Consider the following 12,150-nt stretch of genomic DNA (forward strand, 5'->3'; position numbering starts at 1 on the left):
ATTTTATTGCACTACCAACTATTTGGCTACTATAGTGCACTTGTAAACGTAATCAAGAGCAAATTCCGTGTGCACATAAAATAGAAAAATAAAAGACAAGACCATTGCAACACTTCGAAAATTTAACGAATTTGGTTCTATAACTGTTCACTTGCGAGATCCAGGACACCCTCATCTAAACAGCAGGAGCTAATACGGCTTTATTTATTTTTTTGAATATATACTTCTGCAAAGCTCCACTTTACTCTGAAGTAAGATGGCAGGGGGAAAACTCCAGGGAAGAAACAGGGCAATTTACAAAAACTGCCCCCTCCCAGAAAAATAACATGACCGGGTAGGGAAACAACAACCCGGCACGACAAGATTTTAAAAAAATCGGACGAGCAAAAGGGGGAAATGGCCCCCGCCCAGAAAAATGGCGAAACCGACCCAGGGCAACGTCCTCAAGACGGAAAATAAAATGAACAGCGGAGGAGGAGAAATTCCCAGCCACCAAGTCTCCAAGCCATCCCCATCGCAAAGCTTTCTCCCATTCCACGCCCCCGCTTTACTACACCAGAGACCGAGCAAACAACAACCCCTCCCACTAACTTGCACCTACATCGCGGAAAGCGCAAGCTCCCGGCTTTTATATTGGCCTTAAGTCTCGCGGTACGTGATCTTCCCAGGTTCGCGAGATTTGGACGACCCAAACTCCCGCGATAATTTAGGAGTCACCGGGGCGAGATGATAAGGGAAATTCTCAGCGGCCTTCTTATAACACTCCTCCTCCTTGGAGGACGGTTGTGAGGTTGGGATTTTGGCGCTGCCTTCTCGTCTTGTTTGACTTGTCCGGTGTGTGGTGCTTGTGGGCGGTCTGTCTCAGGTAAACTCGCTGTTTTCGTGGGTCCGCCTTTGGGCTCTGTGCTGTTGTGGGTCCCCCATGGTTACGGGGCTGGGGGGGGGGACTTTTATGTAATGCTTCGGAAGTTTGGGTGTTCTGGGTAGGACCTGTTAATGTCAGTGGACTGAGTTGCCCTGTTTTGAGCCAGGATTTGGTTCCCCCGGAGTTTATTTTTTACGGTAAAGGGTGTCCCTGGGATGCCTGAACCCTGTTTCCTTTACTGTGCAATGACGCCCATAGGTTGGCATTTGAGCACATGATGTCCTGGGCAAAGGTGTGGCCCTGTTTTCTTCAAAATTGCCCAGTGACTATGTGGTAGTTTGGTTTTTTTTGAACATTTCCATTTCTTTAAAAAATCATATGCACGGCATGGGTGTAGATCTCTCGCCACAAAACAACAACAGCCAACTGAGCAGGTAGACATGTGGCTCCGTGATTTGTGTCAACAGTTTCCAAGGAAGCAGCCCTGTTAATTTGTCGAGGCATTTGGGTAAAAGGAGAGGAAATAATATGGCATGAAAAACTAGCAGTTTTATCTCGGAGCTTTTGTGAGTCAAAGTCCTCTTGGAGTGCAAATCAATATATTTATATTTATTCTCCGTGACCAGGCAAGGACAGAGATAACTGGCAAAATGAGAATAGATTTGTTGTCACAGGAATGGACTATCAAGCTGTAAGTTGCTTAACTGAAACAATTAATAATTTATAATACTTTATTTTATCTGGTATTGCTGTTCCTGAAAAAGAATCATATGGACAGCCCTCTGAAGATCTCTCTCTATGTAGTTGGTATTATTCTTCCTTGCTAGTTATTTGAAGACAAAATGTGCAGTCTATGGGATCAACAGGACAGAAAGAGACATTCCACTATACTTTGTGTGGTATTCATATACTGTGTTTCAGTTTTCTGACTTGTTGAAAATATGTAACAGCTGCCAATTGCTTATAAAGATTGAGAACTTGAACTTGCAGTGTTTTTGACATACAATATCTCACTGAAATCTTTAAGTGAATGTAAAACCAGTCCTTTGTCAGTTATAAGCAATACTTGTAGATAGTAACCTTTGCTCTGAATGAGTTGTGAAGGCAGTCAGGTGCCCTATGTAAACTACAGTAGTTGGCATTCTGTTGATCTGTTTGTATTTCTCTTAAAAATAAACCAGTTTGATTGTGCACACAGCTAGTTGTTGTTTTGAAATACAATGACAACAGAATCTAACACATGTAATTTTTCATTGGGGAACTTTTACGTTCAAAAGGCAGTTTATTTACCCGGACATCTCTGTTCTTTCAAGAGGTATATTACTGAATGTGACCAGTTAGGTAGAGATGACTGGTGACAACATGCCTATTATAGCCACCTAGAGTGGTCGTTATTGACCAGATAGGCGGGGTACAAATTGAATGAATAAATAAATAAATAAATCTGATATGCTGGTGGAGGCAGGGAGGTGTTCAACAAAGAGCAATTGGTGAATCTGGGAGAACTGAAGCAATCTCTAATGTGGCTTCACTAAATGCAGGTGCCAGTGTTCGTACAAGGACATTTATTTTGGTTGTTGTGGGTTTTTCAGGCTGTTTGGCTGTGTTCTGGAGGTTTTTCTTCCTAACGTTTCACCAGTCTCGGTGGTCGGCATCTTCAGAGGACAGGAGTTAGAACTCTGTCTGTTCTAATGCCTGTCCTCTGAAGATGCCGGCCAGAGACTGGCAAAACGTTAGGAAGAAGAACCTCCAGAACACGGCCAAAGCCCCTGAAAAACCTACAGCCATTGGATCCCAGCCATGAAAGCCTTCGAGAAGACATATATTTTATTAAAAATATTTTACCCTCCTTTCTTTTGACCAAACTCCGGGAGGCAGTGGAAGACAGGAGGGCCTGGCGTGCTCTGGTCCATGGGGTCACAAAGAGTCAGACATGACTTAATGACTAAACAACAACAACAATCCTCCTTTCTCCTTAAAAGGTTCCAGGGTAGCTTTCTTGTTCCTACAACTACTAATGGCATTGTGCCTTTTGTCTTATTTCTTGTGCTTGGTGGTAATGTTTTTCCTTTGGTCTTCCTTAGCTGATAAGATTATGTTGAGTGTGCATATGCATATATTTCAGTTCATGACACTGGATTTGCAGATCTTTCATCACCTTCCTGCATGAGGTATCCTTCAGTGCTAATTACTGTATATGACATGCTCCAATGTTGACTTCTAATGTAGTCCTTTGAGAACTATTTTTATTTACATTTTTAAAACGTAGCTTATTTGCATAGCACAGTTCTAAATCTGATGAACTATCTTGCAGGATGAAAAAAAGTACAGTCTCCTTAGGAAAATATTTATTTGTATATATCAAGCATGTTTTGTTCAAGAAACTAATGCTTTTTCCTGTTCTATTCTAGATGGCATGAAGAGTGATGTTTCATTTTAAAACAAGTCTTCTCAAAGGAAAACGTTCACAGTTGACCTCTGTCTTTATAAGTAATGCCGGTTCGGTTGCCTTTGGAGACATATGTTTACTTAGTAATTAATGCAAAAAGTCTTTGGGGTAAACAGAGGACCAAGCAGCTGTACTATTTGTATAGTCCTAAGTTTTTTTGGAATATAGGTGATGGTGTTCCTTTTAGAGTTTTACACATAAGCAAACCATATTATAAATGGACCAGAGGCAGAACGCTGTGGTATAATAAGTACTTCTTTTATCACAACTTTTTGCATTACAGAGTTTCTAAATATAGTACTTCCAAGGAACTGACAAAAGCAAGCAGTCGCATGTCACGGTTTAAGAACACTTTGGAATCTGTCTCAAAAGCTGTGTCCGGAACTCATAGTGAACTGGTTTCACGGATAGCTCGACTTAAGCCTTATTCTGGTATATTGAACAGACCAGTTGAAAATAAAGAAAATAGTTTTTTTATGAATACAGAAAATGACGCACAAGCCACAGATCAAAGAAGTCAGGGAGACTTTGTTCATAGCTCAGGTGACAAAAAGCCTGTGTCAGCCTTTGGAAGAATAGATTCCAATCAAGATTCTGTGAAAGATCTCACAGATATTAAAAACAATCTTTTTCATGTTAGTTGCTTTGCTACAAGCTTTGGAGAAACATACAACTTTTTAGCAAATCACATCAATTGCTATTTTAGTACTAGTGGCATGGATCAAGAGAAGAATGAGAATTCTTCCCCATCTAAACCACAGAATCGGGGAGAGAAAAAGCAGAATTCACTAGAGGATGATACTTTGAGTAATGAAAACAGGACAGATGTTTCATCTGCTTTAATAGCTACAGCACATTCTCCAGATGCTGAAAAGGGTGATGATGTACCTGCCACTTCCAGCAAAAAGAGCATTGCAAGTTTTCTTTCCTACCCTAGCAACAGCATGCAGGCTTTTGTAGATAGTTACATTGGAGGCTTGGTGCCCAAGTTACGATCTGATCCCAAATCTGCCCTGCAAGAAAAAAACAAAATGCAGGAGCACGAGGAGACTTTGAAAGAGGATGAGGAGAGCAAACAGGCGGAAGAGAAAGAAAAGAGGTTGTCTCTTCAAAGGGAAAAGGCAAGCTTTCTTTTTTAACAATAACTTTATAAAGATGTTTTGTAAGGGTGTAGATGCTCTACCTGGAGTAATGATGTACAGATTCAGTGGCTGCAATGATACTTTTCTGCCCCCAAAAGATTTCTACCCATAGAAGTTCCAGATTTACTGGAAATTCTTGTAGTATAGTAAAGGAAGACCTGGTGGGTTATTTTTATATGAAACATTTCTCTGTTTGAATAGAGCAGTTTGATACAGCTTTGCAAATGTTTCCACAAAAGGTGTTACCCATGCATGCTTAACACATGACTTGTGCCATGTCAGTAGATTATAGTGATTCATTGTAATCTTTCCTATGCACCTGGATATGGTCTTAGTCACTATGATGAATGGTTGTTTACCAACCTACATAATGTTTCTAGAAGGTTATAAGGATTATTAAAATTTTTAAGATGTGTGTATAAGCAGACACATACAGACGTGTAGCTCCTTGTAAAACATTATTGCTCATCTTAATGTTTCCCTTCCTTTTTTTTTCTCTTGACAATTGGATAAATTATAAGTAGGTCCATGAAAGATGCTGCTCATGAGGATGTTTTATTATCCCCTGGCCTCCATACATATCTCTGCTAGTTGTTTATGGACTTCAAAGAGAGAAAAAACTATAATATTCTAATCTCCCATAGGAAAAAATTAGACTAGGCCTGGTCAAAAAAATAAATTATGAAAATACTGGTTGGTGTTAAAATATATGACCTTCCTATTTCCAGTGCAGTATTAATGTTAGTTTAATGAAGTAGAACAATAGTTTTCTGATGTATTAAAGATTATAACTAGAGATTGGGAGTTCGTCTTTGTCTTCCGGGAGAGACAAATACAAAGCCTGCATCACAGCTGATCGGCCTGATTAAACTATCCTGCCCCATAACTGGGCATCCACTTACAACACGGCATGCACTGCCATTGTTATTTTCTCCACGCCAATTGTAAAAGTATCCTGGTTGAGGCTTCCGTGCCTCCATGTGCTGCTGACCCATCTGGCGAGGGGGCAGTATGATAAGCCTCTCCATGCAGTTGCTGGTTGGTCAGCAGTATAGGGAGGTACAGAAGCCCCAGCCAGGCTACTTCCACAATTGGTGGAAGGAAAAGAACAACAGCAGCACGTACCACACTGTAAGCTGTCAGTGGACACCTGGTTGCGGGGTGTGGGGGGGGGCAGGAGGGTTTATTCAGGCTGGCCAACTGTGATGGTGGGCTTCATATTCATCTCCCCTGGGGGACAAATACAACCCCCCTTCTCTAATTGCAACAAAATTCTGTACACACTTATGTGGAAATAGGTTTATATGTCTTCCAAGTAGATATGTGTAACATTTTTGGGTAACGCTCATTGTGGCAAAAGCTTTTATAAGATACATGTTACTTCATTAGAAGATAAATTATGGTCTTGTGCATAGGACATATGTTTAACAAAGTGACCTGTGGCCCATGGTAGGATTATACCAAATTAAATGTGTTTCTTGAGATACTGCTTTAACTTATTTTTATGATAGATTTCCAATATTTTTCTTGTTTTTCTAGATTATTGCAAAGGTGAGTATAGATAACAGAACCCGGGCTTTAGCTCAGGCATTACGAAGATCATCTAACAGAAGAGTCTGTATCAACAGGGTTGAAGAGTTGACATACCATCTCTTGGAATTTCCAGACAGCAGAGGTGTTGCTATTAAGGTACAAAATAATTCAGTCTTCTGACTATGAATAGAGAGTGTAATCACAATTACAATGTTACATAAGTAATAATTGGTAATGTGTTTCATTTTGTTAACTTATATAGTATGCTAACATATTAAATCATAGATCCATAGAGATCACTGGCTTTAATACCCACTAAAGCAGGGCAAGGCAGCCTGCACCCCTAAGTGCGATTTGATCCTAGTTTTTCCCATGGTAATCTAGTGGGAGTGGCCCCAGGCACTCCTTATTACAGTGCCATAAACACTGGCTTTGACCTTGCCCTTTGCCTCCTTATGGTCTCCACTAAATAACACTAGAAGAAACTCATTCTTCTGTGAAAAAAGAAGCTTTCTCATGCCTATACTGAAGCTACGCCAGTAAATATCTGCATAAAGTCTCAAGAGTGCAAAGCTATGCTGCATACTTTCATGAGATAATATGTCGGATTTCTGTCTCATAGTAGAATCAGAAGTTAAATATATTCATTACATGCTAGTTTTGTGATTTGTTATTTAATTGCTGGTGTGCATTTTAATAAATTTATTGTAATTACATTTCAATAAGTAAAGGAATCTACCAGCATGATCCTGAGCATATTTACTGAATAGTTAATCAAAAATATATTCAAAATGTATTAGGCCATGTATAGTAAGAGTTATCCGTATTTTATTAAATCATCAATACTTTAATTTCAGGTCACACGTATTCTGTTTACTGTATTCAGATTTGTTTGTAAAGCTATTAGTTCATTAGGTTTTTTCCTTTTTTTATTTTATAGGAAAAAGTCATTCCGTGCTTATTGCAGCTAAGACAGTCCAATGATGAAGCTCTTCAGGCTGCTGTTAGAGAGGCTTTGGCTGTAATTGGATATACAGACCCTGTAAAAGGATGGGGCATTCGAATTCTCACAATCGATGGTGGAGGAACAAGGTATTGTATTTGTTGGAAGTAATTTAGTTAGTTCATCCTGAAAGGTTCTGAGTAGTTACGTGTTGTCAAGTTGCTTCTGACTTATGATGAACCTGACGGGGTTTTCTTAGTACAGTACTGTATGTGGTGACAGGCTGATTTACCATTGCTATTGCCTGTGAATTTCCATGGCTGAGTAGAGATTTGAATCCAGGTCACATGACTCCTAGTCATCCATTCTATCTAATACTCCATGCTGACTAAATATAACCGGACCTTAAAATCTGATTTGGGAAGGGGGGGGGGAATATTTACTATTGTTTTATCAGCTCAGTCTTATTTCGTTCTTTGAGTAAAATATTTCACAAGCTGGCTTGCGTTGGCAGTCATGGGCTTCTGAAACACATCGTGCCAGTTCCAAATGAGAAAAATATTGCAGTTCTCTTGGGTTCTACAAACAGAATTGTGCTTGAATACCCAGGGAGTATTCAAGTCTTTAAACTTGGGTTTACCACTCCTTATCCTGTGATCTGTCATTTTCACTGCATTACTTATTACATGTGACCCAACCATTGTTGAGAATTTATTCATAATCTTTGTAACTATAATGTTGTTACGTGTGACAAAATTGTACACCACAAATATATTTATGTATATTGACTAGAGAAGATTTTCTTACTCTTGGCTAAGGGTTTCTTTCTTTCATTCATTCTGAATGTAATCAACTGAAATTCCTACTCAAATATGGAGCACTTCAGGTAGTGTTTGAAACCTGCACTTGCCTAAGAAGAGTCTTTAGAGGCCAGTTAAAAGAAAGCTCTATATGCTTTAAAATAGGACACTGAACACCTATTACCAGCTCTTACAATTTCAGTTCAGTATCTGCTAGGGTAAACAAAAACATATAATATTTATACCTGCCTGTTTTAACTTATTTGTAGTTCTTTTTTGCATTGTGGGTTGTGGTTTGGCTTCCACTAATGCTTAGCTGCTGAAACCTATAGCACATTGGCAGTGAACCTTTTTGGCCTCGAGTGCCCAAACTGGGGGGGGGGGGGGTTTACCAGCAGGCGGTGGAACTGGAAGGTGGCGGTGGTGGAAATGAAAGTGGCAGCGGAATAGGGAATCCCAGGCACAGAGATGCCTTGAGACCCCATTCCGGATCTGCTTACAGCACCAGTTGGTCCGGATCCTGGGCCACCGTCTGTCGAAGCACCAGCACCACAGCTGCAGCCACCTCCTGAGGTTTGGTTGCATGGGGGAGTAGTGACCCAGCAACTTATGGTTCACGTGCCCGCAGAAAGGGCTCTGCATTTCAGCTGTGGCATGTGTGCCATAGGTTCGGCATTGCTGCTATAGCATGTCTGTATCTATGGGGAAACATCGCTATACAGATAGGAAAATGCCATAGGAACGCATTAAACTTAGTTTAATGCATTCCGATGGCTTCTAAACTCACCGTTAAGCGATGTTTCCCCATAACGCTGCCATTTTCGTGCCCTCGGTAAGCGAGGGCAGGGCGCGAAAATGGTTGTGGCGGCCATTTTGGGTCATCCGGCGGCCATTTTGGAACCGCCGAACAGCTGATTTCCTGACATCGCAATGCGAAGATCGGTAAGCGAAACGCTTACGGATCGTCGCAATGCATTTTTTGGCCATAGAGACCATCGGTATGCGATCGCATTAGCAATCTCAAAAAAGAGATCGCTATGCAAATTCGTTGTTATACGGTGCGCTCGTTAAGCGAGGCACCACTGTATAACCGTAATACCTTTTTTACATGGTACATTAACTGATGTATTTAATCTTGGCAAATTTATGGTGACCACACAAGTCTTTGGATGGGCCAGCTAAGCAAATTGGGAATGAAACTTCAACTAAGCAAGCAAATGCCCTATAAAATATGCTTTTATATTAACTGTCAGATGAAGAACTTTTTAGCTTTTTGAGTTCTCTAAAGAGAAAATGAAAGAAAATGAGCAGTGGACTTCAGCAATTTTGTTTCATTCAGTTAATGTTTGAAGACTTGCCAGGACAATATGCTGCTTTGGGAAAACTGAGAGTCAGATATAAACCATGCATAAAAGATGCTTGTAAGGATTCTAAATAAGATCAGAAAATTTGATTATATTATTTCCTTTGGCAAAAATGCCTACAGGCTTCTAGTTAATTTTTCTTGCTTCCTTTTTTATGTTTAGGACGTCCAGAAATAATAACATACAAATGAGCTAGAGAAACAGAAGCTCCGCTACTGTTTACCCAATAAATTTATAGTATACACTCAAAATAGTTATACAAGTTATTGGTAGTGCCTCAACTTGAAAGTATCAGTTTTTCAGCGCATTCACCAAGTGATTCATCTTAATATATGCACAGGCTTGACATTAATACATTTGCAAAAATTAATGGATTTTGTTCTAAGATTTCACTGCTCATATAAAGTTACCAAAATGCTGCTGCAGACTTCCATAGCTCATCCATTCATTTATTTTAAGTATTCTAAAAATTTTATAGAACTTAGAATATGTAATTACTGTTGTAGTTTTGTTTGTGTTTATATTATATCCCTTGTCTAGGTTTTGAAACAGGAAATATATATTAAAGTTTGTTTAAAACAAGAATTTTAATGCTGATTTCTAAAAATCTGACACTCTTGTCACAGTTAATGAATCATCTAAAATAATTCCGACTTTCAGAGCCTCGGCTTAGTTGGAGGGGATATTTGAACACACTCTTCTATAGCTCAGTGAAATAGGTGTCTAGGTACAGAGCCAGAGGCTGGGAGTTCAGTTCCCCACTGTGAATCCTGGAAGAGCAAGCTTGTGTGGTCTTGGGCAAGCTCTGCAGCCCCAGACTGCACCTGGAAGAAGCGAACAATAAACTCTCTACATAGAAAACCCTAAAAAGGATTACCATAAGTGAGAAGTGATTTGACAGCACACAATTATTATTATTATTCTATTCAGTAATTACTTGCTTCTGGTTTCCAGTGTAAAATACAGGGCTTCCTAATTTCTTTCGGTCCAGTGTAAGTTATAGTGATATTTTTGATTAATTTCACTAATTATCAACTATAACATAAATTTGGCACTAACCCATTAATTGCTCTTAAATTACAGAGCTGCTTGAAACATTAATTACTTGTAATCATTGCCATGTTGTCTTGTTTTGAATCAGTGAACTGTGAAGGTATATGGTAATGTATTCTCATTTCTAATTTCCAAAGCAATTACTTTCTTGCTTGATAGTTCTCTGTATAAGGGCTGTTCTGGCACATTGCATCTGTAGAAGAAGCACTTGTAAAAATGGGAGCATTAAAATGGTTTTGAATATATTGTTCTTAAATATGCCACATTTTCTGTGGCAGCACAAGGAAAGATGTGTAAGTGTCATTCTATTACTATAACCAGTGCTGGGTTTAGAACTACAGTGGTTCTGAACGGTGCACTAGTAGGAGAATACACTACTTGTGCACAGTTTCTAGTTGCACAAGTTTTTGGTCAAGTGGAAATGTGTTTAGTGCTTGGAAGAAGAAGAAAAAAATCACCTAATGACTGCAATTGGAAAAAGTAGAATTTAACTAGCATGCTCTTTTTCCTTGTTAGTATTATACAGCATTAAAACCATGATGTCTGCTCCATGTAAAAATTTATTTCAGTGTAACAAATTATAATGTACTGGTAACATAAAAAATAAATAAAACAAAAGACCATACTAGTTATTTGCTTTTACTTAAAAACAACCAGTATAGAATGCTTTTTACATTGCAGAGGTTTAGTGGCACTTCAGATTCTTCGTAAACTAGAAGAAATTACTGGAAAACCTGTTCATCATCTTTTTGACTACATTTGTGGAGTGAGTACAGGTAAATATTCCTGAAAATAATGTCATATATAAGATACAGAAAAGCATTTGTTTTTTTTCAGGCAGGAGTAGAACATCTGTGTGCTGAGCACTGATTTTGTGTCTTAAACAGTAATCTTTACACTGTAGCCTTTCTCCAGACACAGTTTAAGTCAATTTTTTTCAAAAATGTGTAGCTTAGGTTTTTTAGCTCTTTAGAAAAGCAAGACTAAAGCCTTTCCATATACATCGCTGTCCAGTTTCTTGCGTGGTATATATAGATTAATATTTATTTATTTTTAAACCACCACCCCCTTTTCCCTTCAGCTAATATTACAACTTTTGGAAACGTTTTAAGTTTCATGGGTGATCATCCTCCAGTACTTAATGGAATTGAAATGGGTTTTTATCCAGAGAGTTTTCTATGAAAATGAGTGCTTATTTTATCTCTCAAATCATATGAGTACTTATTTTACCTCACAAAAGATTAATGTATGACAGAAGTAAAATTGATTTCAGACACGAGATTCTTCATGGGAGCTGCTTGAGAATTAGTTTATACTGTACAGGTATTCTTAATTTGTGAGTGTTTGCCTAGCAAAACCCATGGCTATTTTCTATCTGTTCCTAGTTCAAACCTTAGCTTGTTAGGCACACATAGGAATACAGGTGGTGGCTGAAACAGTGTTATGCTCTTTGGAACAATCTTAGCCTATTATATTGTTTTCGGGGCTTGAGTGTCATATCTAAGAATTTATCCAGTCAGAATATTTGTTGTTGTTTTCTGTTTCTATGAGCTAATGGTTATCTTGGTGAAAAGAGAAATCCTTGCTTTCTTAAGTTTTTCTTGGACTGTTGAAGCATGAACTTTTAGTTCTGCAGTTTGTTGTTAGGAGGTAGGGTTTTGCATTTGAGTGCTTTCAGTGCTTGTTCTGTCTAAACGAAAGCTTGCCTGTTTTTCTTGTTTTTTGGAAGAGTGAGCTGTGTGCATGTTTCTAGTTTATCTTTTTCTTGGATGGGTGGATGTTTTCCTTGTTTCATTGGCTTTTTCTAATTATTATTTAGTTAATTTACTGTGTATTTATTAAAGGTGTATATTTTAATGGGGAGTTGGGAGATTCCCCCCTTCTATTGGTTTGTGTGGACGATGGATGAACTTTGTGACTGTTTCAGATTGCCACTGGCTATGTGAATGTGATAACATAAACTAGGGCAGACATAGGTGTGAGGATTTTTTTTCTTTCTCA

At 38.8% G+C, this 12,150-nt stretch overlaps 1 protein-coding gene across 4 annotated transcripts in view; it reads left to right on the forward strand.

Annotated features, from left to right (window-relative positions):
- The first annotated feature begins 693 nt into the window (after positions 1 to 693).
- PNPLA8 (patatin like domain 8, phospholipase A2) overlaps positions 694 to 12,150 on the forward strand; it is a 41,617-nt gene continuing 30,160 nt past the window's right edge. For 2 of the 4 annotated variants that reach the window (XM_020799426.3, XM_078376836.1), the window contains exons 1-5: positions 694 to 865; positions 3,277 to 4,435; positions 5,996 to 6,145; positions 6,930 to 7,081; positions 10,831 to 10,925. In XM_020799426.3, coding sequence (XP_020655085.3) covers positions 3,359 to 4,435; positions 5,996 to 6,145; positions 6,930 to 7,081; positions 10,831 to 10,925 — 1,474 coding nt within the window. In that variant the 5' untranslated portion in view covers positions 694 to 865; positions 3,277 to 3,358. Of the gene's footprint in view, positions 866 to 1,491; positions 1,557 to 3,276; positions 4,436 to 5,995; positions 6,146 to 6,929; positions 7,082 to 10,830; positions 10,926 to 12,150 lie in introns of those variants that run through there. The other 2 variants (XM_073000500.2, XM_078376835.1) reach the window with 2 other exon arrangements.

Source organism: Pogona vitticeps, chromosome 5 (assembly GCF_051106095.1).
Source record: "Pogona vitticeps strain Pit_001003342236 chromosome 5, PviZW2.1, whole genome shotgun sequence".
Lineage (NCBI taxonomy): Eukaryota > Metazoa > Chordata > Lepidosauria > Squamata > Agamidae > Pogona > Pogona vitticeps.